Source organism: Oncorhynchus gorbuscha, unplaced genomic scaffold (assembly GCF_021184085.1).
Source record: "Oncorhynchus gorbuscha isolate QuinsamMale2020 ecotype Even-year unplaced genomic scaffold, OgorEven_v1.0 Un_scaffold_295, whole genome shotgun sequence".
Taxonomy (NCBI): domain Eukaryota; kingdom Metazoa; phylum Chordata; class Actinopteri; order Salmoniformes; family Salmonidae; genus Oncorhynchus; species Oncorhynchus gorbuscha.
In genome coordinates, this window is record NW_025745159.1 from 283,610 (window position 1) to 311,010 (window position 27,401).

The 27,401-nt window shown below is 41.1% G+C and overlaps 1 protein-coding gene across 1 annotated transcript; it reads left to right on the top strand.

Moving 5' to 3' along the window:
• Positions 1 to 928: 928 nt before the first annotated feature.
• LOC124017632 (protein SOGA3) lies at positions 929 to 27,388 on the top strand. Its single transcript, XM_046332887.1, has 11 exons — positions 929 to 1,003; positions 1,989 to 2,884; positions 4,034 to 4,258; positions 20,841 to 20,999; positions 21,448 to 21,516; positions 21,601 to 21,917; positions 22,828 to 22,978; positions 24,306 to 24,467; positions 25,831 to 26,031; positions 26,139 to 26,495; positions 27,045 to 27,388. Exons 2-11 carry the CDS (start codon positions 2,081 to 2,083, stop codon positions 27,153 to 27,155), a joined length of 2,556 nt encoding a protein of 851 aa, XP_046188843.1. The 5' UTR covers positions 929 to 1,003; positions 1,989 to 2,080; the 3' UTR covers positions 27,156 to 27,388.
• Positions 27,389 to 27,401: the final 13 nt, after the last annotated feature.

The following is a 27,401-nucleotide window of genomic DNA, read 5'->3' on the forward strand; positions in this document are numbered from 1 at the left end:
ATAACCCCAGTTAGTGTGAGGAGGGTGAGAGATAACCCCAGTGAGAGATAACCCCAGTTAGTGTGGGGAGGGTGAGAGATAACCCCAGTTAGTGTGAGGAGGGTGAGAGATAACCCCAGTTAGTGTGGGGAGGGTGAGAGATAACCCCAGTGAGAGATAACCCCAGTTAGTGTGGGGAGGGTGAGAGATAACCCCAGTGAGAGATAACCCCAGTTAGTGTGAGGAGGGTGAGAGATAACCCCAGTTAGTGTGAGGAGGGTGAGAGATAACCCCAGTGAGAGATAACCCCAGTTAGTGTGAGGGGGGTGAGAGATAACCCCAGTGAGAGATAACCCCAGTCAGTGTGGGGAGGGTGAGAGATAACCCCAGTGAGAGATAACCCCAGTTAGTGTGAGGAGGGTGAGAGATAAAGAGAGAGAGAGAGAAAGGCAGAGAGTCTAAGTGACAAGTCAGGAATAAATGGAAAGTGACCATGTTGGCTGGATGTCTTTGGTACTCAGCTTGTTTTGAAACACAGAGGCTGAGTGATAGAATATTCCTCCTTCCAACTGCATGGCAACAGAATTATGCTTAAACGTACACCAAACCAAAACCAATAGATTTCAAATTTTATGGTTGTAGACAGGAACCACGTGTTCAAGGAGGGATACCCCCTGTGTTTATCCACCATCAAAAGCCTCTGATATGACTGCCTCTCTCTCTCTCTGACAATCTTTAAATCAACAAGGTAGTTTTGGTGGCTTTATCACAAATTATGGTGCCATAAATCTTCAGGTCATCATTCAGTGAATGAATTATTTGTGTATATCATCATGAGTCCTGCCAGGTGCCAACTAAGCACTTCCAACTTCATCTTCCGGTTAGTCTCTTTGTGCGCCCCTCCCCGAGGTGACGTAATGTACTGTACATTGAAACAGTTTGATTGGTGGTTGGGGCCGTGCGCTCAGAGATTCAGAAGAGGGGAAGTCTCCTCCTCCCCATCACTGTCGCCGGGATACTGCTGGTAAGATGCCCTTTACATGATATTCATTGTTTTCATTGGTTAAGAATAACTCTATTTGTACGATTAACATCAATATATTTTTGTGCTGAGAGAGGACAAAGGCTTTTAATTGTGTCGATCAATTTGAATCTTGATGATTGTTAGACCCCGTGTGTGTGGTTTCCGTCGGAAACTCACCTCTATTTAGACTACACACTAGGCTGACCATCGCATTCTACACGGTATTCAACTATTGACTGACAACAGCGCTCGCGTCGTGTAGATTGACCCTTTTTTCTGTCGCTCGCTCCTCTATTTGCCGGTTTATCCGTTCCATCCGGTTGAGTAAGTAAGTCTCATCGGACGTGTCGGACGGCAGGAGTGGAATGACTGCCACGAGCCGGACAGATATTCAAAACACTTTCCCTCGAGCCTCTCGACGATGTTTACTTCTAGAGGTCAGGGCTCCGAAGAATCCTGTCTTTAAAAGAATGAGAGAGAGAGAGAGAGAGAGAGAGAGAGAGAGAGAGAGAGAGAGAGAGAGAGAGAGAGAGAGAGAGAGAGAGAGAGAGAGAGAGAGAGAGAGAGAGAGAGAGAGAGAGAGATCTACAGTAGAATGGCTGGACACACGCTTCAGCCTAGTGAAATTTAATTGGCTGATGAGATTTCCAATTACTGCAGCCATTCCCTGCGTGCGTCCCGGCTAGTAGCCTCGTCTGATGGTGTTGGGAGATGCAAATGCTGGATTTAAATGGTTTGCCTCTACTGCAACCTCATTGTGGGTGGATTGGGCCAGTGTTGTTATGAAGGTGCGCTTTACATAGAATATTAATTTCAAATATACTCTATATTTAAACACCTCTCAAAATAGAGTGGCCTCTCGTTTAAGTCTACTTGAGGCTACTTTCAAGAAACGCCTGAAAGCAAATCCCCTCCGGTTTCTCGGTTTCTTTTTCTTTTGCATTTGTACTTAAAATAACGATGTGTTGACTGGATTATTTTTCAGCCAGAAGAACACAGCGCAGGGAGGGACTGTCTGGGTGATGTGGATGTAGACTAGGCTACTGAACTGAACGTCCGTCCTCTCTGTATGACACCATGAACCCTGCCTCGGGCGGCGCTGCCGACTCCCGCAGCCAGCTAGACAATAGCAACAGAAAGCTGCAGCAACAACAGCGCGCTTCCTCCCCGGCTGGCGGCAAAGACATTGGATCTAAAGAGACACCGAAAAGCAGCACTCCGTCAAAGATCATCACGTCAAAGCAGTGCGGAGGAGGGAGAGGCAACCGCGGCAGCTCCCCGGTCTCCACGGCAACCAGCAAAGACAGACTGTCTTCTTCTTCTAAAGGCGCGGCAGGCGCGGCCCCTGTCCAGTCCGATGGTGCTGAAATCCATACGTTGACCAGGGCGGCGGCGGCTGGGAGCGGCAGAGGAACGGCAGAGGAGCGCGGTAGTCCGTCTGAAGACTCGCGTTGTACTGATATATCGTGTTTGAAGGGGGATACAACACGGGTTGTTTCTGATCAGCCTTGTTCATCCAAATCTCCTAAATTGAAGAACAATAACCCGAGAGGAGGGGGAGGAGAAGGCGAGGCTAGCAGCACAGCGACCGGAAACAAAAAGAGCTCCGGCAAGAGCAGTGTGGGCTGCGGCCCTGGCTTCTGGAGAGAGGGATGTTTGCAGTCGGAGCTGATCCAGTTTCACCTGAATAAAAGCTTAAAGAAAGGAGGAGGAAAGATGAAGGCGAAGACACCGTCTCCACCGGAGCCGGTCACGGAAACGGCGGAACCAGAGGATCTCTCCCCTGAGGCCATCGTTAACGAGCCGGAACCGGTACCTGAGCCCGACCAGCTATTTCAGGAGGAGATCGAGAAACTAGAGGATGAAAACGATGAACTAAAGGTATGTCTATATGTCTGCCACATCTGTATGGGTTTAAATAACAGCATGTTTTAGCAGCCTGTGCTTTATACTGTTGCCCAGGGGCGTCATGCACCAGGCAGAAAGTACATGAGGATGGCTTGGGGGGGTTCCGGAGAGGGGCTTTGCCCCTGTCCATAAATTGGAGAATTTAGCATTTTTCAAACACCTGAAACAGCTTTTTCCGGCAATCTAGAGCCATAATCATTATGCTTCATTCTATGTCCAAAATGTGTCTTTTTTCTGCATATCTTTTATACCTCTTGAGACGTCTGTATCCTCCTGACTGGTGGTCCTTCTGTAGCTCAGTTGGTAGAGCATGGCGCTTGTAACGCCAGGGTAGTGGGTTCGATCCCCGGTACCACCCATACGTAGAATGTATGCACACATGACTGTAAGTCGCTTTGGATAAAAGCGTCTGCTAAATGGCATATATTATTATATTATTATTATGGTTCTTTTTTCAAAGAAACTAAATATGCTTTTCTGCATCTTTGCTCAAATCTTGGTAGAAGATTGAAAGGAATATGAGTCTTATTCAGGACATTTAGTTATTGCTCGATTTTCTAAAGTCTACCAACCTTTACCAGCAGGCATGCCAGCTAAGATAGTTAGACAAGCTAGCTACTTGGTAGTTATGAGGTTGGGAGATCTGGGCTAACTAAATAAAATAGATAAATAAAATAGATAAATAAATAATAATAAATCAAATAGATAAATAAATAATAATAATAATACATACAATTGCTTCATAAAACTTGCTAGTTGTATTACAGAAAAACATGAACAAAAATGTGTACAAATTTGTATTAACACTTTAAAAAATCAAATTTAAACAGCAAAAATCTGAGGGGCACTGTGTCCCTGTGTCCCTGTGTCCCTGTGCCCCTGTGCCCCTGTGCCCCTGTGTCCCTGTGTCCCTGTGCCCCTGTGTCCCTGTGCCCCTGTGTCCCTGTGCCCCTGTGTCCCTGTGTCCCTGTGCCCCTGTGTCCCTGTGTCCCTGTGCCCCTGTGTCCCTGTGTCCCTGTGCCCCTATAGGACATAAAGCCGTTGCCTCTATAATGTTGAATTGATTCCTCTAATTGCTGTGTCCCTCTCCATCTTTCTCTCTCTCTCATTCGTTCCCATTAGACTGAGATAGAGGAGATGAGAGCGGAGATGGACGAGATGAGAGACACGTTCTACGAAGAGGACGCCTGCCAGCTGCAGGACATGCGTCGCGAGCTGGAGCGAGCCAATAAGAACTGCCGGATTCTCCAGTACCGTCTGAGGAAGGCGGAGAGGAAGAGGATGAGGTTCGCTCAGACCGGAGAGGTAGATGGAGAGCTACTGAGGGCCCTGGAGCAGGACTTGAAGGTAAAACGCTGTTTAGACTCTAGGATAACTAACTTCCTGTAGCTCAGGACCTGAAGCAAGGATATGCATATTATTGCTACCATTTGAAAGGAAACACTTTGAAGTTTGTGGAAATGTGAAATGAATGTAGGAAAATATAACACATTAGATTTGGTAAAAGAAAATTAAAAGAAAAAAACTAATGTTATTTTATATTTTTTTGTACCATCATCTTTGAAATGCAAGAGAAAGACCATAATGTATTATTCCAGCACAGGCACAATTTAGATTTTTGTCACTAGATGGCAGCAGTGTATGTGGAAAGTTTTACACTGATCCAATGAACCATTGCATTTCAGTGAGGGGCCAAGCCTCCAGACACCCACAACTTGTTTATTCATCAAAACCAAGCTCTTTCGCGCCAAAGCCAGCAAGTGCGCCAATAATTGAGATCGTGAGAATAGCAAAAATATCTCTAACACACCAATGAACCTACTGCCTGCGCTTAGATTTACCAATGCATTAGGTTTGTTAAAATACCTGAAGTTGTCTAGACTCTTATGTCATAGGGTGGTACCTGAAGGTAATGTTGTCTAGACTCTATATGTCACAAGGTAATGTTGTCTAGACTCTATATGTCATAGGGTGTGACCTGAAGGTAATGTTGTCTAGACTCTATATGTCATAGGGTGTGACTTGAAGGTAATGTTGTCTAGACTCTATATGTCATAGGGTGTGACCTGAAGGTAATGTTGTCTAGACTCTATATGTCATAAGGTAATGTTGTCTAGACTCTATATGTTATAGGGTAATGTTGTCTAGACTCTATATGTCATAGGGTGTGACCTGAAGGTAATGTTGTCTAGACTCTATATGTCATAAGGTAATGTTGTCTAGACTCTATATGTCATAGGGTGTGACCTGAAGGTAATGTTGTCTAGACTCTATATGTTATAGGGTAATGTTGTCTAGACTCTATATGTCATAAGGTAATGTTGTCTAGACTCTATATGTTATAGGGTAATGTTGCCTAGACTCTATATGTCATAAGGTAATGTTGTCTAAACTCTATATGTCATAAGGTAATGTTGTCTAGACTCTATATGTCATAGGGTGTGACCTGAAGGTAATGTTGTCTAGACTCTATATGTCATAAGGTAATGTTGTCTAGACTCTAAATGTCATAAGGTAATGTTGTTTACTCTATATGTCATAGGGTGTGACCTGAAGGTAATGTTGTCTAGACTCTATATGTCATAAGGTAATGTTGTCTAGACTCTAAATGTCATAAGGTAATGTTGTTTACTCTATATGTCATAGGGTGTGACCTGAAGGTAATGTTGTCTAGACTCTATATGTCATAAGGTAATGTTGTCTAGACTCTAAATGTCATAAGGTAATGTTGTTTACTCTATATGTCATAGGGTGTGACCTGAAGGTAATGTTGTTTAGACTCTATATGTCATAAGGTAATGTTGTCTAGACTCTATTTGTCATAAAGTAATGTTGTTTACTCTATATGTCATAGGGTGTGACCTGAAGGTAATGTTGTCTAGACTCTATATGTCATAAGGTAATGTTGTCTAGACTCTATATGTCATAGGGTGTGACCTGAAGGTAATGTTGTCTAGACTCTATATGTCATAAGGTAATGTTGTCTAGACTCTATATGTCATAAGGTAATGTTGTTTACTCTATATGTCATAGGGTGTGACCTGAAGGTAATGTTGTTTAGACTCTATATGTCATAAGGTAATGTTGTCTAGACTCTATTTGTCATAAAGTAATGTTGTTTACTCTATATGTCATAGGGTGTGACCTGAAGGTAATGTTGTCTAGACTCTATATGTCATAAGGTAATGTTGTCTAGACTCTAAATGTCATAGGGTGTGACTTGAAGGTAATGTTGTCTAGACTCTATATGTCATAGGGTGTGACCTGAAGGTAATGTTGTCTAGACTCTATATGTCATAGGGTGTGACCTGAAGGTAATGTTGTCTAGACTCTATATGTCATAAGGTAATGTTGTCTAGACTCTATATGTCATAAGGTAATGTTGTCTAGACTCTATATGTCATAAGGTAATGTTGTCTAGACTCTATATGTCATAGGGTGTGACCTGAAGGTAATGTTGTCTAGACTCTATATGTCATAAGGTAATGTTGTCTAGACTCTATATCTCATAAGGTAATGTTGTCTAGACTCTATATGTCATAAGGTAATGTTGTCTAGACTCTATATGTCATAGGGTGTGACCTGAAGGTAATGTTGTCTAGACTCTATATGTCATAAGGTAATGTTGTCTAGACTCTATATCTCATAAGGTAATGTTGTCTAGACTCTATATGTCATAGGGTGTGACCTGGTAATGTTGTCTAGACTCTATATGTCATAGGGTGTGACCTGAAGGTAATGTTGTCTAGACTCTATATGTCATAGGGTGTGACTTGAAGGTAATGTTGTCTAGACTCTATATGTCATAGGGTGTGACCTGAAGGTAATGTTGTCTAGACTCTATATGTCATAAGGTAATGTTGTCTAGACTCTATATGTCATAGGGTGTGACCTGAAGGTAATGTTGTCTAGACTCTATATGTCATAGGGTGTGACCTGAAGGTAATGTTGTCTAGACTCTATATGTCATAGGGTGTGACCTGAAGGTAATGTTGTCTAGACTCTATATGTCATAGGGTGTGACCTGAAGGTAATGTTGTCTAGACTCTATATGTCATAGGGTGTGACCTGAAGGTAATGTTGTCTAGACTCTATATGTCATAAGGTAATGTTGTCTAGACTCTATATGTCATAGGGTGTGACCTGAAGGTAATGTTGTCTAGACTCTATATGTCATAGGGTGTGACCTGAAGGTAATGTTGTCTAGACTCTATATGTCATAGGGTGTGACCTGAAGGTAATGTTGTCTAGACTCTATATGTCATAGGGTGTGACCTGAAGGTAATGTTGTCTAGACTCTATATGTCATAGTAATGTTGTCTAGACTCTATATGTCATAGGGTGTGACCTGAAGGTAATGTTGTCTAGACTCTATATGTCATAGGGTGTGACCTGTTAAGGTAATGTTGTCTAGACTCTATATGTCATAGGGTGTGACCTGAAGGTAATGTTGTCTAGACTCTATATGTCATAAGGTAATGTTGTCTAGACTCTATATGTCATAGGGTGTGACCTGAAGGTAATGTTGTCTAGACTCTATATGTCATAGGGTGTGACCTGAAGGTAATGTTGTCTAGACTCTATATGTTATAGGGTAATGTTGTCTAGACTCTATATGTCATAGGGTGTGACCTGTTAAGGTAATGTTGTCTAGACTCTATATGTCATAAGGTAATGTTGTCTAGACTCTATATGTTATAGGGTAATGTTGTCTAGACTCTATATGTCATAGGGTGTGACTCTGAAGGTAATGTTGTCTAGACTCTATATGTCATAAGGTAATGTTGTCTAGACTCTATATGTTATAGGGTAATGTTGTCTAGACTCTATATGTCATACCTGAAGGTAATGTTGTCTAGACTCTATATGTCATAAGGTAATGTTGTCTAGACTCTATATGTCATAGGGTGTGACCTGAAGGTAATGTTGTCTAGACTCTATATGTTATAGGGTAATGTTGTCTAGACTCTATATGTCATAAGGTAATGTTGTCTAGACTCTATATGTTATAGGGTAATGTTGTCTAGACTCTATATGTCATAAGGTAATGTTGTCTAGACTCTATATGTCATAAGGTAATGTTGTCTAGACTCTATATGTCATAGGGTGTGACCTGAAGGTAATGTTGTCTAGACTCTATATGTCATAGGGTGTGACCTGTCAAGGTAATGTTGTCTAGACTCTATATGTCATACCTGAAGGTAATGTTGTCTAGACTCTATATGTCATAAGGTAATGTTGTCTAGACTCTATATGTCATAGGGTGTGACCTGAAGGTAATGTTGTCTAGACTCTATATGTCATAAGGTAATGTTGTCTAGACTCTAAATGTCATAAGGTAATGTTGTTTACTCTATATGTCATAGGGTGTGACCTGAAGGTAATGTTGTCTAGACTCTATATGTCATAAGGTAATGTTGTCTAGACTCTAAATGTCATAAGGTAATGTTGTTTACTCTATATGTCATAGGGTGTGACCTGAAGGTAATGTTGTCTAGACTCTATATGTCATAAGGTAATGTTGTCTAGACTCTATATGTCATAGGGTGTGACCTGAAGGTAATGTTGTCTAGACTCTATATGTCATAGGGTGTGACCTGAAGGTAATGTTGTCTAGACTCTATATGTCATAGGGTGTGACCTGAAGGTAATGTTGTCTAGACTCTATATGTCATAAGGTAATGTTGTCTAGACTCTATATGTCATAGGGTGTGACCTGAAGGTAATGTTGTCTAGACTCTATATGTCATAAGGTAATGTTGTCTAGACTCTATATGTTATAGGGTAATGTTGTCTAGACTCTATATGTCATAGGGTGTGACCTGAAGGTAATGTTGTCTAGACTCTATATGTCATAAGGTAATGTTGTCTAGACTCTATATGTTATAGGGTAATGTTGTCTAGACTCTATATGTCATAGGGTGTGACCTGAAGGTAATGTTGTCTAGACTCTATATGTCATAAGGTAATGTTGTCTAGACTCTATATGTCATAGGGTGTGACCTGAAGGTAATGTTGTCTAGACTCTATATGTCATAGGGTAATGTTGTCTAGACTCTATATGTCATAAGGTAATGTTGTCTAGACTCTATATGTCATAGGGTGTGACCTGAAGGTAATGTTGTCTAGACTCTATATGTCATAAGGTAATGTTGTCTAGACTCTATATGTCATAGGGTGTGACCTGAAGGTAATGTTGTCTAGACTCTATATGTCATAGGGTGTGACCTGAAGGTAATGTTGTCTAGACTCTATATGTCATAAGGTAATGTTGTCTAGACTCTATATGTCATAGGGTGTGACCTGAAGGTAATGTTGTCTAGACTCTATATGTCATAGGGTGTGACCTGAAGGTAATGTTGTCTAGACTCTATATGTCATAAGGTAATGTTGTCTAGACTCTAAATGTCATAAGGTAATGTTGTACTCTATGTCATAGGGTGTGACCTGAAGGTAATGTTGTCTAGACTCTATATGTCATAAGGTAATGTTGTCTAGACTCTAAATGTTATAGGTAATGTTGTTTAGACTCTATATGTCATAGGGTGTGACCTGAAGGTAATGTTGTCTAGACTCTATATGTCATAAGGTAATGTTGTCTAGACTCTAAATGTCATAGGGTGTGACTTGAAGGTAATGTTGTCTAGACTCTATATGTCATAGGGTGTGACCTGAAGGTAATGTTGTCTAGACTCTATATGTCATAAGGTAATGTTGTCTAGACTCTAAATGTCATAAGGTAATGTTGTTTACTCTATATGTCATAGGGTGTGACCTGAAGGTAATGTTGTCTAGACTCTATATGTCATAAGGTAATGTTGTCTAGACTCTAAATGTCATAAGGTAATGTTGTTTACTCTATATGTCATAGGGTGTGACCTGAAGGTAATGTTGTCTAGACTCTATATGTCATAAGGTAATGTTGTCTAGACTCTAAATGTCATAAGGTAATGTTGTTTACTCTATATGTCATAGGGTGTGACCTGAAGGTAATGTTGTTTAGACTCTATATGTCATAAGGTAATGTTGTCTAGACTCTATTTGTCATAAAGTAATGTTGTTTACTCTATATGTCATAGGGTGTGACCTGAAGGTAATGTTGTCTAGACTCTATATGTCATAAGGTAATGTTGTCTAGACTCTATATGTCATAGGGTGTGACCTGAAGGTAATGTTGTCTAGACTCTATATGTCATAAGGTAATGTTGTCTAGACTCTATATGTCATAAGGTAATGTTGTTTACTCTATATGTCATAGGGTGTGACCTGAAGGTAATGTTGTTTAGACTCTATATGTCATAAGGTAATGTTGTCTAGACTCTATTTGTCATAAAGTAATGTTGTTTACTCTATATGTCATAGGGTGTGACCTGAAGGTAATGTTGTCTAGACTCTATATGTCATAAGGTAATGTTGTCTAGACTCTATATGTCATAGGGTGTGACTTGAAGGTAATGTTGTCTAGACTCTATATGTCATAGGGTGTGACCTGAAGGTAATGTTGTCTAGACTCTATATGTCATAGGGTGTGACCTGAAGGTAATGTTGTCTAGACTCTATATGTCATAAGGTAATGTTGTCTAGACTCTATATGTCATAAGGTAATGTTGTCTAGACTCTATATGTCATAAGGTAATGTTGTCTAGACTCTATATGTCATAGGGTGTGACCTGAAGGTAATGTTGTCTAGACTCTATATGTCATAAGGTAATGTTGTCTAGACTCTATATCTCATAAGGTAATGTTGTCTAGACTCTATATGTCATAAGGTAATGTTGTCTAGACTCTATATGTCATAGGGTGTGACCTGAAGGTAATGTTGTCTAGACTCTATATGTCATAAGGTAATGTTGTCTAGACTCTATATCTCATAAGGTAATGTTGTCTAGACTCTATATGTCATAAGGTAATGTTGTCTAGACTCTATATGTCATAGGGTGTGACCTGAAGGTAATGTTGTCTAGACTCTATATGTCATAGGGTGTGACTTGAAGGTAATGTTGTCTAGACTCTATATGTCATAGGGTGTGACCTGAAGGTAATGTTGTCTAGACTCTATATCTCATAAGGTAATGTTGTCTAGACTCTATATGTCATAGGGTGTGACCTGAAGGTAATGTTGTCTAGACTCTATATGTCATAGGGTAATGTTGTCTAAACTCTATATGTCATAAGGTAATGTTGTCTAGACTCTATATGTCATAAGGTAATGTTGTCTAGACTCTATATGTCATAAGGTAATGTTGTCTAGACTCTATATGTCATAGGGTGTGACCTGAAGGTAATGTTGTCTAGACTCTATATGTCATAAGGTAATGTTGTCTAGACTCTATATGTCATAGGGTGTGACCTGAAGGTAATGTTGTCTAGACTCTATATGCCATAGGGTGTGACCTGAAGGTAATGTTGTCTAGACTCTATATGTCATAGGGTGTGACCTGAAGGTAATGTTGTCTAGACTCTATATGTCATAGGGTGTGACCTGAAGGTAATGTTGTCTAGACTCTATATGTCATAAGGTAATGTTGTCTAGACTCTATATGTCATAGGGTGTGACCTGAAGGTAATGTTGTCTAGACTCTATATGTCATAGGGTGTGACCTGAAGGTAATGTTGTCTAGACTCCATATGTCATAGGGTGTGACCTGAAGGTAATGTTGTCTAGACTCTATATGTCATAGGGTGTGACCTGAAGGTAATGTTGTCTAGACTCTATATGTCATAGGGTGTGACCTGAAGGTAATGTTGTCTAGACTCTATATGTCATAGGGTGTGACCTGAAGGTAATGTTGTCTAGACTCTATATGTTATAGGGTAATGTTGTCTAGACTCTATATGTCATAGGGTGTGACCTGAATGTAATGTTGTCTAGACTCTATATGTCATAAGGTAATGTTGTCTAGACTCTATATGTTATAGGGTAATGTTGTCTAGACTCTATATGTCATAGGGTGTGACCTGAAGGTAATGTTGTCTAGACTCTATATGTCATAAGGTAATGTTGTCTAGACTCTATATGTTATAGGGTAATGTTGTCTAGACTCTATATGTCATAGGGTGTGACCTGAAGGTAATGTTGTCTAGACTCTATATGTCATAAGGTAATGTTGTCTAGACTCTATATGTCATAGGGTGTGACCTGAAGGTAATGTTGTCTAGACTCTATATGTTATAGGGTAATGTTGTCTAGACTCTATATGTCATAAGGTAATGTTGTCTAGACTCTATATGTTATAGGGTAATGTTGTCTAGACTCTATATGTCATAAGGTAATGTTGTCTAAACTCTATATGTCATAAGGTAATGTTGTCTAGACTCTATATGTCATAGGGTGTGACCTGAAGGTAATGTTGTCTAGACTCTATATGTCATAGGGTGTGACCTGAAGGTAATGTTGTCTAGACTCTATATGTCATAAGGTAATGTTGTCTAGACTCTATATGTCATAGGGTGTGACCTGAAGGTAATGTTGTCTAGACTCTATATGTCATAGGGTGTGACCTGAAGGTAATGTTGTCTAGACTCTATATGTCATAAGGTAATGTTGTCTAGACTCTAAATGTCATAAGGTAATGTTGTTTACTCTATATGTCATAGGGTGTGACCTGAAGGTAATGTTGTCTAGACTCTATATGTCATAAGGTAATGTTGTCTAGACTCTAAATGTTATAAGGTAATGTTGTTTACTCTATATGTCATAGGGTGTGACCTGAAGGTAATGTTGTCTAGACTCTATATGTCATAAGGTAATGTTGTCTAGACTCTAAATGTCATAGGGTGTGACTTGAAGGTAATGTTGTCTAGACTCTATATGTCATAGGGTGTGACCTGAAGGTAATGTTGTCTAGACTCTATATCTCATAAGGTAATGTTGTCTAGACTCTATATGTCATAGGGTGTGACCTGAAGGTAATGTTGTCTAGACTCTATATGTCATAGGGTAATGTTGTCTAAACTCTATATGTCATAAGGTAATGTTGTCTAGACTCTATATGTCATAAGGTAATGTTGTCTAGACTCTATATGTCATAAGGTAATGTTGTCTAGACTCTATATGTCATAGGGTGTGACCTGAAGGTAATGTTGTCTAGACTCTATATGTCATAAGGTAATGTTGTCTAGACTCTATATGTCATAGGGTGTGACCTGAAGGTAATGTTGTCTAGACTCTATATGTCATAAAGGTAATGTTGTCTAGACTCTATATGTCATAAAGGTAATGTTGTCTAGACTCTATATGTCATAGGGTGTGACCTGAAGGTAATGTTGTCTAGACTCTATATGTCATAAGGTAATGTTGTCTAGACTCTATATGTCATAGGGTGTGACCTGAAGGTAATGTTGTCTAGACTCTATATGTCATAGGGTGTGACCTGAAGGTAATGTTGTCTAGACTCTATATGTCATAGGTGTGACCTGAAGGTAATGTTGTCTAGACTCTATATGTCATAGGGTGTGACCTGAAGGTAATGTTGTCTAGACTCTATATGTCATAAGGTGTGACCTGAAGGTAATGTTGTCTAGACTCTATATGTCATAGGGTGTGACCTGAAGGTAATGTTGTCTAGACTCTATATGTTATAGGGTAATGTTGTCTAGACTCTATATGTCATAGGGTGTGACCTGAAGGTAATGTTGTCTAGACTCTATATGTCATAAGGTAATGTTGTCTAGACTCTATATGTTATAGGGTAATGTTGTCTAGACTCTATATGTCATAGGGTGTGACCTGAAGGTAATGTTGTCTAGACTCTATATGTCATAAGGTAATGTTGTCTAGACTCTATATGTCATAAGGTAATGTTGTCTAGACTCTATATGTCATAGGGTGTGACCTGAAGGTAATGTTGTCTAGACTCTATATGTCATAAGGTAATGTTGTCTAGACTCTATATGTCATAGGGTGTGACCTGAAGGTAATGTTGTCTAGACTCTATATGTTATAGGGTAATGTTGTCTAGACTCTATATGTCATAGGGTGTTGACCTGAAGGTAATGTTGTCTAGACTCTATATGTCATAAGGTAATGTTGTCTAAACTCTATATGTCATAAGGTAATGTTGTCTAGACTCTATATGTCATAGGGTGTGACCTGAAGGTAATGTTGTCTAGACTCTATATGTCATAGGGTGTGACCTGAAGGTAATGTTGTCTAGACTCTATATGTCATAAGGTAATGTTGTCTAGACTCTATATGTCATAGGGTGTGACCTGAAGGTAATGTTGTCTAGACTCTATATGTCATAGGTTGTCTGACTCTATAAGGTAATCTCTATATGGGTGTGACCTGAAGGTAATGTTGTCTAGACTCTATATGTCATAAGGTAATGTTGTCTAGACTCTATATGTTATAGGGTAATGTTGTCTAGACTCTATATGTCATAGGGTGTGACCTGAAGGTAATGTTGTCTAGACTCTATATGTCATAAGGTAATGTTGTCTAGACTCTATATGTCATAGGGTGTGACCTGAAGGTAATGTTGTCTAGACTCTATATGTTATAGGGTAATGTTGTCTAGACTCTATATGTTATAGGGTAATGTTGTCTAGACTCTATATGTCATAAGGTAATGTTGTTTACTCTATATGTCATAGGGTGTGACCTGAAGGTAATGTTGTCTAGACTCTATATGTCATAAGGTAATGTTGTCTAGACTCTAAATGTCATAAGGTAATGTTGTTTACTCTATATGTCATAGGGTGTGACCTGAAGGTAATGTTGTCTAGACTCTATATGTCATAAGGTAATGTTGTCTAGACTCTAAATGTCATAAGGTAATGTTGTTTAGACTCTATATGTCATAGGGTGTGACCTGAAGGTAATGTTGTTTAGACTCTATATGTCATAAGGTAATGTTGTCTAGACTCTATTTGTCATAAAGTAATGTTGTTTACTCTATATGTCATAGGGTGTGACCTGAAGGTAATGTTGTCTAGACTCTATATGTCATAAGGTAATGTTGTCTAGACTCTATATGTCATAGGGTGTGACCTGAAGGTAATGTTGTCTAGACTCTATATGTCATAAGGTAATGTTGTCTAGACTCTATATGTCATAAGGTAATGTTGTCTAGACTCTATATGTCATAGGGTGTGACCTGAAGGTAATGTTGTCTAGACTCTATATGTCATAAGGTAATGTTGTCTAGACTCTATATGTCATAGGGTGTGACCTGAAGGTAATGTTGTCTAGACTCTATATGTCATAGGGTGTGACCTGAAGGTAATGTTGTCTAGACTCTATATGTCATAGGGTGTGACTTGAAGGTAATGTTGTCTAGACTCTATATGTCATAGGGTGTGACCTGAAGGTAATGTTGTCTAGACTCTATATCTCATAAGGTAATGTTGTCTAGACTCTATATGTCATAGGGTGTGACCTGAAGGTAATGTTGTCTAGACTCTATATGTCATAGGGTAATGTTGTCTAAACTCTATATGTCATAAGGTAATGTTGTCTAGACTCTATATGTCATAGGGTGTGACCTGAAGGTAATGTTGTCTAGACTCTATATGTCATAGGTTGTCTGGACTCTATATCTCATAGGGTGTGACCTGAAGGTAATGTTGTCTAGACTCTATATGTCATAAGGTAATGTTGTCTAGACTCTATATGTTATAGGGTAATGTTGTCTAGACTCTATATGTCATAGGGTGTGACCTGAAGGTAATGTTGTCTAGACTCTATATGTCATAAGGTAATGTTGTCTAGACTCTATATGTCATAGGGTGTGACCTGAAGGTAATGTTGTCTAGACTCTATATGTTATAGGGTAATGTTGTCTAGACTCTATATGTCATAAGGTAATGTTGTCTAGACTCTATATGTTATAGGGTAATGTTGTCTAGACTCTATATGTCATAAGGTAATGTTGTCTAGACTCTATATGTTATAGGGTAATGTTGTCTAGACTCTATATGTCATAAGGTAATGTTGTCTAAACTCTATATGTCATAAGGTAATGTTGTCTAGACTCTATATGTCATAGGGTGTGACCTGAAGGTAATGTTGTCTAGACTCTATATGTTATAGGGTAATGTTGTCTAGACTCTATATGTCATAAGGTAATGTTGTCTAAACTCTATATGTCATAAGGTAATGTTGTTTACTCTATATGTCATAGGGTGTGACCTGAAGGTAATGTTGTCTAGACTCTATATGTCATAAGGTAATGTTGTCTAGACTCTAAATGTCATAAGGTAATGTTGTTTACTCTATATGTCATAGGGTGTGACCTGAAGGTAATGTTGTCTAGACTCTATATGTCATAAGGTAATGTTGTCTAGACTCTAAATGTCATAAGGTAATGTTGTTTACTCTATATGTCATAGGGTGTGACCTGAAGGTAATGTTGTTTAGACTCTATATGTCATAAGGTAATGTTGTCTAGACTCTATTTGTCATAAAGTAATGTTGTTTACTCTATATGTCATAGGGTGTGACCTGAAGGTAATGTTGTCTAGACTCTATATGTCATAAGGTAATGTTGTCTAGACTCTATATGTCATAGGGTGTGACCTGAAGGTAATGTTGTCTAGACTCTATATGTCATAAGGTAATGTTGTCTAGACTCTATATGTCATAAGGTAATGTTGTTTACTCTATATGTCATAGGGTGTGACCTGAAGGTAATGTTGTTTAGACTCTATATGTCATAAGGTAATGTTGTCTAGACTCTATATGTCATAGGGTGTGACCTGAAGGTAATGTTGTCTAGACTCTATATGTCATAGGGTGTGACCTGAAGGTAATGTTGTCTAGACTCTATATGTCATAGGGTGTGACTTGAAGGTAATGTTGTCTAGACTCTATATGTCATAGGGTGTGACCTGAAGGTAATGTTGTCTAGACTCTATATCTCATAAGGTAATGTTGTCTAGACTCTATATGTCATAGGGTGTGACCTGAAGGTAATGTTGTCTAGACTCTATATGTCATAGGGTAATGTTGTCTAAACTCTATATGTCATAAGGTAATGTTGTCTAGACTCTATATGTCATAGGGTGTGACCTGAAGGTAATGTTGTCTAGACTCTATATGTCATAAGGTAATGTTGTCTAGACTCTATATGTCATAGGGTGTGACCTGAAGGTAATGTTGTCTAGACTCTATATGCCATAGGGTGTGACCTGAAGGTAATGTTGTCTAGACTCTATATGTCATAGGGTGTGACCTGAAGGTAATGTTGTCTAGACTCTATATGTCATAGGGTGTGACCTGAAGGTAATGTTGTCTAGACTCTATATGTCATAGGGTGTGACCTGAAGGTAATGTTGTCTAGACTCTATATGTCATAGGGTGTGACCTGAAGGTAATGTTGTCTAGACTCTATATGTTATAGGGTAATGTTGTCTAGACTCTATATGTCATAGGGTGTGACCTGAAGGTAATGTTGTCTAGACTCTATATGTCATAGGGTGTGACCTGAAGGTAATGTTGTCTAGACTCTATATGTCATAAGGTAATGTTGTCTAGACTCTATATGTCATAGGGTGTGACCTGAAGGTAATGTTGTCTAGACTCTATATGTCATAGGGTGTGACCTGAAGGTAATGTTGTCTAGACTCTAAATGTCATAAGGTAATGTTGTTTACTCTATATGTCATAGGGTGTGACCTGAATGTAATGTTGTCTAGACTCTATATGTCATAAGGTAATGTTGTCTAGACTCTATATGTTATAGGGTAATGTTGTCTAGACTCTATATGTCATAGGGTGTGACCTGAAGGTAATGTTGTCTAGACTCTATATGTCATAAGGTAATGTTGTCTAGACTCTATATGTCATAGGGTGTGACCTTATAGGGTAATGTTGTCTAGACTCTATATGTTATAGGGTAATGTTGTCTAGACTCTATATGTCATAAGGTAATGTTGTCTATATGTCACTGAAGGTAATGTTGTCTAGACTCTATATGTCATAGGGTAATGTTGTCTAGACTCTATATGTCATAAGGTAATGTTGTTTACTCTATATGTCATAGGGTGTGACCTGAAGGTAATGTTGTCTAGACTCTATATGTCATAAGGTAATGTTGTCTAGACTCTAAATGTCATAAGGTAATGTTGTTTACTCTATATGTCATAGGGTGTGACCTGAAGGTAATGTTGTTTAGACTCTATATGTCATAAGGTAATGTTGTCTAGACTCTATTTGTCATAAAGTAATGTTGTTTACTCTATATGTCATAGGGTGTGACCTGAAGGTAATGTTGTCTAGACTCTATATGTCATAAGGTAATGTTGTCTAGACTCTATATGTCATAGGGTGTGACCTGAAGGTAATGTTGTCTAGACTCTATATGTCATAAGGTAATGTTGTCTAGACTCTATATGTCATAAGGTAATGTTGTTTACTCTATATGTCATAGGGTGTGACCTGAAGGTAATGTTGTTTAGACTCTATATGTCATAAGGTAATGTTGTCTAGACTCTATTTGTCATAAAGTAATGTTGTTTACTCTATATGTCATAGGGTGTGACCTGAAGGTAATGTTGTCTAGACTCTATATGTCATAAGGTAATGTTGTCTAGACTCTATATGTCATAGGGTGTGACCTGAAGGTAATGTTGTCTAGACTCTATATGTCATAGGGTGTGACCTGAAGGTAATGTTGTCTAGACTCTATATGTCATAGGGTGTGACCTGAAGGTAATGTTGTCTAGACTCTATATGTTATAAGGTAATGTTGTCTAGACTCTATATGTCATAAGGTAATGTTGTCTAGACTCTATATGTCATAGGGTGTGACCTGAAGGTAATGTTGTCTAGACTCTATATGTTATAGGGTGTCTGGACTGTGTCTGCTGTAAACTGTGGACGTTATGAATGCAGTTGGATGCGATCCAAATGCCATTCTATTCCCATAAGGCTCGTGTCTGTACAGTTACATCTGCATTGTGTCTGTACAGTTACATCTGCATTGCATTCGGAAAGTATTCAGACCCCTTGACCTTTTCCACATTTTGTTACGTTACAACCTTATTCTAAAACGGATTAAATAAAAACAAATCCTCATCAATCTACACACAATACCCCATAATGACATCACAATAACCCATAATGACATCACAATAACCCATAATGACATCACAATACCCCATAATGACATCACAATACCTCATAATGACATCACAATACCCCATAATGACATCACAATACCCCATAATGACATCACAATACCCCATAATGACATCACAATACCTCATAATGACAAAGCGAAAACAGGTTTTACGAAATCCTGTCAAATTTATAAAAAATTAAAACAGAAATATCTTATTTACATAAGTATTCAGACCCTTTCCTGTGAGACTCTAAATTGAGCTCAGGCGCATCCTGTTTCCATTGATCATCCTTGAGGTGTTTCTACAACTTGATTGGAGTCCACCTGTGGTAAATTCAATTGACTGGACATCATTTGGAAAGGCACAAACCTGTCTATATAAGGTCCCACAGTTGACAGTGCATGTCAGAGTAAAAACCAAGCTATGAGGTCGAAGGAATTGTCTATATAGCTCCGAGACAGGATTGTGTTGAGACACAAATCTTGGGGAAGGGTACCTAAACATTTCTGCAGCATTGAAGGTCTCCAAGAACACAGTGGCCTCCATCATTCTTAAATGGAAGACATTTAGAGCCACAAAGACTCTTCCTAGAGCTGGCCGCCTGGCCAAACTGATCATTCTGGGGAGAAGGGCCTTGGTCAGGGAAGTGAACAAGAAACTGATGGTCAGTCTGACAGAGCTCCAGAGTTCCTCTGTGGAGATGGGAGGACCATCAAGAAGGACAATCATCTCTTCAGCACTCCACCAATCAGGCCTTTATGGTAGAGAGGCCAGACGGAAGCCACTCCTCAGTAAAAGGCACATGACAGCCATCTTGGAGTTTTGCCAAAAGGCACCTAAAGGACTCTGAGACCATGTGAAAAAAGATTCTCTGGTCTGATGAAACGAAGATTGAACTCCTTGGCCTGGATGCCAAGTGTCACGTCTGGAGGAAACCTGGCGTCATCCCTACGGTGAATCATGGTGGTGGCAGCATCATGCTGTGGGGATGTTTTTCAGCGGCAGGAACTGGGAGACTCGTCAGGATCGAGGGAAAGATGAACGGAGCAAAGTACAAAGAGATCATTGATGACAATCTGCTCCAGAGCACTCAGGACCTCAGACGGGTGAAGGTTCAACTTCCAACAGGACAACAACCCTAAGCACACAGATAAGACAATGCAGGAGTGGCTTCGGGACAAGTCTCTGAATGTCCTTGAGTGGCCCAGCCAGAGCCTGGACTTGAACCCAATTGAATATCTCTGGAGAGACCTGACAATAGCTGTGCAGCGACGCTCCCCATCCAACCCGATCGGCAGAGAGGAATGTGAGAAACTCCCCAGATACAGGTGTGCTAAGCTTGTAGCGTCATACCCAAGAAGACGCAAGGCTGTAAACGTTGCCAAAGGTGCTTCAACAAAGAACTGAGTAAATGGTCTGAATACTTATGTAAATGTGATATTTCTGGGTTTTTAAAAACTTGTTTTTGCTTTGTCATTATGGGGTATTGTGATGTCATTATGGGGTATTGTGATGTCATTATGGATTATTGTGATGTCATTATGGGTTATTGTGTGTAGATTGGTGAGGGTAAAAAACATTTGAATCCATTTTAGAATAAGGTTCCGACCTTTCAGAATGGACTGTAGACTAATAGACCATGGCCCATCTCTCTCACTGTCCCTCTCCCCTCCCTGTCTCTCTCCCTCCCCCTCTCCCCTTCCCTTTCCTTTCCCTCTCCCCCTCCCTCACTGTCTTTCTCCCTCTCCCTCCCTCTTCCTCCCTGTCTCTCTCCCCCTCCCTCCCTGGCTCGCTCCCCCTCCCTCCCTGTCTCTCTCCCTCTCCCTCCCTGTCTCTCTGCCCCTCCCTATCACTCCCCCCGTAGGTAGCGAAGGACGTGTCAGTGCGTCTGCACCATGAGTTGGAGAATGTGGAGGAGAAAAGGACGAAGACGGAGGAGGAGAACGAGAAACTAAGGCAAAAGCTGATAGAGGTGGAGGTGACCAAACAGGCCCTGCAAAACCAACTGGAGAAGGCCAAGGAGGTGATGAGGGGGAGGGAAGGGGTGAGGTGGGGAGGACAGGGAGGGTTAGGGGTAGACAGGGGAGGGTTTGGGTGCTGGGCTAGGTGGAGGTGACCGAGCAGGCCCTGCACAACCAGCTGGAGAAGGAGGTGATGAGGACACCTGCTGTTAAGGAGGGCAAGGTTCTGCAGTGTCATGTGACCGTCTGTGTTCAAACCCAGGTCTCCTGTGTGCCACAACACTGTGTTAGCCTGCCGAGCTAAAGCCGAAGACGTTATAGCTCAGGGAGTTAACACAGGGTCCTGGTTACTCATCACAAGCTTGTTAGTTTAGAGGTTCTAAGAGTTGTGTTTTAATGATTGACAGTCTGTCTGTAAAGCACATTTAACTGTCCACAGCAGATTCCACCAGTCACGTACAACAGGTAACAGGTGGGCTGACGGTGTGATGTCCTCTTTATCCTCTGCAGCTGTCACTGAAGAGGAGAGGAGGCAGGGATGTTCAGAAGGAGAAAAGGATTCCACAGACTCCAATAGAGGTACGGCATCGTCGTTATTCGTCAAACTATAATGATGAGAGACAAGACCAAACCACATCTTCTTCATTCTTCTTCTCTCCTCAGGAGGACAACGAAGATCTGAAATGCCAGCTAGCCTTCATCAAGGAGGAAGCCATTTTAATGAGGAAAAAAATGGCTAAAATTGACAAGGAGAAGGACCGGCTGGAACACGAGCTGCAGAAGTACCGCTCTTTCTACGGGGATGTGGACAGCCCTGGGCCCAAGGGAGAGGCTGGAGGACCAGCCACCACCCGGGAGTCAGAGCTGAAACTGAGACTGAGACTGGTGGAGGAGGAAGCCAACATCCTGGGGAGGAAGATCGTAGAGCTGGAAGTGGAGAATAGAGGACTGAAGGCTGAACTGGAGGACATGAGAGACAGGTAGGCCCAATGGACCCCTAAACCCTAAACCCTACGCCCTATAGACTTGATGCACTTGTGGAGATCTGAGAAGATTTGAGAGGTGTCAGCAATATGGTAGTAGCTCCACCCTGCTCTCTGATAGGCTAGATAGAAGTTTCACCATATTGCTTATACCAATCAAATCCTCTCAGGGCTTTGTAAATAAACAGGATACATTTGATTGATTGATGCATATTGACTGATTCATGTATTGATTTCTGTGTTGATTGATGTATTGATTGATTTATGTGTTGATTGATGTATTGATTGATGTATTGATTGATGTATTGATTGATGTATTGATTGATTGATTTATGTGTTGATTGATGTATTGATTTCTGTGTTGATTGATGTATTGATTGATGTATTGATTGATTGATTTCTGTGTTGATTGATGTATTGATTGATTGATTTATGTATTGATTGATGTATTGATTGATGTATTGATTGATGTATTGATTTCTGTGTTGATTGATGTATTGATTGATTGATTTATGTGTTGATTGATGTATTGATTGATGTATTGATTGATGTATTGATTGATGTATTGATTATTGATTTATGTGTTGATTGATGTATTGATTGATGTATTGATTTCTGTGTTGATTGATGTATTGATTGATGTATTGATTGATTGATTTCTGTGTTGATTGATGTATTGATTGATGTATTGATTGATTGATTTATGTGTTGATTGATTTATGTGTTGATTGATGTGTTGATTGATGTATTGATTGATTGATGCATTGATTGATTGATGTATTGATTGATTGGTTTACGTGTTGATTGATTTATGTATTGATTGATTTATTGATTTATGTATTGATTGATTGATGCATTGATTTATTTATTGATGTGTTGATTGACGTGTTGATTGATGCATTGCCAGGGATGAGGTGGCAGGAGGCTCGGCTGAGCATGGCTGCAGCAGGGAGCAGGGAGAGGAACTCAGGGAGCTGAGACAGCAGCTACAGCTGGTGGAGGACGAGGCAGAGCTACTTAGGAGGAACCTACAGGACGCAGAGGAGGACAACAACAAGGTGACTCCCAAATGGCACCCTATTCCCTATATAGTGCACTACTTACTACTGCAGGATGTAGAGGAAAACAACAGAGTTAGTCCCAAATGGCACCCTATTCCCTATATAGTGCACTACTTACTACTGCAGGATGTAGAGGAGAACAACAGTGTTAGTCCCAAATGGCACCATATTCCCTATTTAGTGCACTACTTTAGACCAGGGACCAAAGGGCTCTGGTTGAAACTAGTGTGCTATATAGGGAATAGGGTGCCATTTGGAAGGCAGCTGTTTACATTCTACGTGTGAGTCATATAGTAGAGTATTTGTCATTACTGATCACATTTAGCTCTCTCTCTCTCAACACCCCCTCCTAGCAACGTATCATCAGGTCAAATGGCCACTCATAAGGTTTACCATGTATCTCCTGGGGGAAGGACACCTGGTCTCATAAGGTTTACCATGTATCTCCTGGGGGAAGGACACCTGGTCTCATAAGGTTTACCATGTATCTCCAGGGGGAAGGACACCTGGTCTCATAAGGTTTACCATGTATCTCCTGGGGGAAGGACACCTGGTCTCATAAGGTTTACCATGTATCTCCTGGGGAAGGACACCTGGTCTCATATTTACTCCTATCTCCTGGGGAAGGACACCTGGTCTCATAAGGTTTACCATGTATCTCCTGGGGGAAGGACACCTGGTCTCATAAGGTTTACCATGTATCTCCTGGGGGAAGGACACCTGGTCTCATAAGGTTTACCATGTATCTCCTGGGGGAAGGACACCTGGTCTCATAAGGTTTACCATGTATCTCCTGGGGGAAGGACACCTGGTCTCATAAGGTTTACCATGTATCTCCTGGGGGAAGGACACCTGGTCTCATAAGGTTTACCATGTATCTCTTGGGGGAAGGACACCTGGTCTCATAAGGTTTACCATGTATCTCCTGGGGAAGGAACCTGGTCTCATAAGGTTTACCATGGTCTCCTGGGGGAAGGACACCTGGTCTCAAGGTTTACCATGTATCTCCTGGGGGAAGGACACCTGGTCTCATAAGGTTTACCATGTATCTCCTGGGGGAAGGACACCTGGTCTCATAAGGTTTACCATGTATCGCCTGGGGGAAGGACACCTGGTCTCATAAGGTTTACCATGTACCTCTTGGGGGAAGGCCTGATTTAAGCTAAGGTAGTTTTACTCAGCGTAGTTGAGGGCAGAACTTGAGTTAAGAAAGTTTGCAGGGGGCTGTGTTCCCATTAGGTCCGCTCTTTTTTTGACAGAAGGTAGTTTTATAATTTAAAGTACATCCTGTTTCAATCCCCCCACTACTGAATCTGTCTTTTAGGTGACGGGGGAGCTGAACAAGCTGAAGTACAAGGAGGGCTCCAGGCACGGCGCCGGGGGTGGAGGGGGTGGCGCCGGGGCGGCTGCAGACCGGGCCAAGGTGGAGGTCCTGCAGGAGGAGCTAAAGGCTGCCAGGCTGCAGATCAACGAGCTGAGTGGCAAGGTGAGGCAGCGTGATGGACTACACTACCCACAATACTCTGTGGGGGTTTCTAGGGGTCACTTCAATTTTAATTCCTTCAATTCATGTCGTTACCTGGAATTCCAATTCCAATTTCCCTCCATGCTTCTCTGTGAGAACACATTGGAAGTTCTCTTAGAACACATTGGAAGTTCTCTTAGAACACATTGGAAGTTCTCTTAGAACACATTGGAAGTTCTCTTAGAACACATTGGAAGTGGAATTTCAGTTTACTTTCCTGAATTGATTGACATGAAATGAAGCTGACAGTTGAAGCTAACATAATGCTATCCATCTCTGATGCTAACATCTCTGACGCTAACATAATGCTAATAATCTCTGACACTAACATAATGGTTTCCATCTCTGAAGCTAACATAATGCTATCCATCTCTGATGCTAACATAATGCTAATCATCTCTGATGCTAATATAATGCTAATCATCTCTGACGCTAACATAATGCTATCCATCTCTGATGCTAACATCTCTGACGCTAACATAATGCTAATCATCTCTGACACTAACATAATGGTTTCCATCTCTGAAGCTAACATAATGCTATCCAGTCTCTGATGCTAACATAATGCTAATCATCTCTGATGCTAACATAATGCTATCCATCTTTGACGCTAACATAATGCTAATAATCTCTGACATAATGGTTTCCATCTCTGAAGCTAACATAATGCTATCCATCTCTGATGCTAACATAATGCTAATCATCTCTGACACTAACATAATGGTTTCCATCTCTGAAGCTAACATAATGCTATCCATCTCTGATGCTAACATAATGCTAATCATCTCTGACACTAACATAATGGTTTCCATCTCTGAAGCTAACATAATGCTATCCTGTCTCTGATGCTAACATAATGCTAATCATCTCTGACACTAACATAATGGTTTCCATCTCTGAAGCTAACATAATGCTATCCAGTCTCTGATGCTAACATAATGCTAATCATCTCTGACGCTAACATAATGCTATCCATCTCTGACGCTAACATAATGCTATCCATCTCTGATGCTAACATAATGCTAATCATCTCTGATGCTAACATAATGCTAATCATCTCTGATGCTAACATAATGCTTATCATCTCTGATGCTAACATAATGCTATCCTGTCTCTGATGCTAACATAATGCTATCCCGTCTCTGATGCTAACATAATGCTATCCCGTCTCTGATGCTAACATAATGCTATCCTGTCTCTGATGCTAACATAATGCTATCCCGTCTCTGATGCTAACATAATGCTATCCCGTCTCTGATGCTAACATAATGCTATCCTGTCTCTGACGCTAACATAATGCTATCCTGTCTCCTTTCCTCTACAGGTGATGCAGATGCAGTATGAGAACCGGGTCCTGCTGTCCAACATGCAGCGCTATGACCTGGCGTCACACCTGGGCATCAGGGCCAGCCCCCGGGAAAGTGACGCAGAGAGTGACGGAGGAGATGACGCCTCCACCTCATCGCGCTTCCCACCCCACCGTAAACGAGAAGGCCCCATCGGAGGGGAGAGCGACTCGGACGAGGTGATACAGCATCGTGCACCACCACAGTTGACCCATAATGCTTTGTGTATTAAAATACGGTGAAGCTGACACGCTGAAGCTAAGGTTATCCCCGTCTCCCTATCCAGGTGCGTAACATCCGGTGCCTGACCCCAACCCGCACCCTCTACTCCCCCGAGGGCCGTTTCCTCCCTCGCAGCCTGAAGGACCGGCAGCAGATGGTAGACATCCGTATAGAAGCAGAGCGGCTGGGCCGGACCGTCGACAGGCTGATAGCAGACACCGGCACCATCATGGCTGAGGCCCGGGTCTATATGGTCTCCAACGGGGAGCTTTACGAGGAGGAAGGGAGCACCGTCAGGGAGCACGAGTTGTTGTACAGGATCACCGCTCAGATGAAGGCCTTCAGGAAGGAGCTGCAGGGTTTTATAGACAGACTGGATGTCCCCAAGCCAGAGGACAAAGAGGAGGAGGAACCACCGTCTGTAAGTTGAACAGAGTTAGAAGCACACCAGGGTTTCCGTTGGCCGGTAATAGTCGACTTTAGTATTACATCTACTGTAGGACAGGCCTCTATTTGGTCTGAATGTCAGTATTACATCTACTGTAGGACAGGCCTCTATTTGGTCTGAATGCTCAGTATTACATCTACTGTAGGACAGGTCTCTATTTGGTCTGAATGTCAGTATTACATCTACTGTAGGACAGGCCTCTATTTGGTCTGAATGTCAATGCTTTTAATCTGTTCTCTCTTCCTGTCCTTCTACCATTCTGTTTTCCTGACTCGTCCTCCTTCGCCTCGTCCTGACTCGTCCTGGTCCTGACTCGTCCTGGTCCTGACTCGTCCTGGTCCTGACTCGTCCTCCTTCGCCTCGTTCTGGTCCTGACTCGTCCTCCTTCGCCTCGTCCTGACTCGTCCTGGTCCTGACTCGTCCTCCTTCGCCTCGTCCTGACTCGTCCTGGTCCTGACTCGTCCTCCTTCGCCTCGTCCTGACTCGTCCTGGTCCTGATTCGTCCTTATTAATCCCACCTAGATGTTTCAGCCCATCATTCTGCTCATCCTCATCCTCGTCCTGTTCTCTTCACTCTCCTACACCACCATCTTCAAACTCGTCTTCCTCTTCACTCTCTTCTTCGTCCTGTAACGTCCGTCTCACTTTGACATAGACACATATTTTTGTTTAGTCATATTTTTTATTTGTTTTTTGTATTTTTTATTTTGGAATATTCCCATCTAAGGTCACAGGTGATACGGGACACTATTCCACGTTTCAGCAGTTACTATTTACAAGCTTTCAACACACACTGGAGAAGACCACACACCTCTGGGGCTGAGACACTGGAGAAGACCACACACCTCTGGGGCTGAGACACTGGAGAAGACCACACAC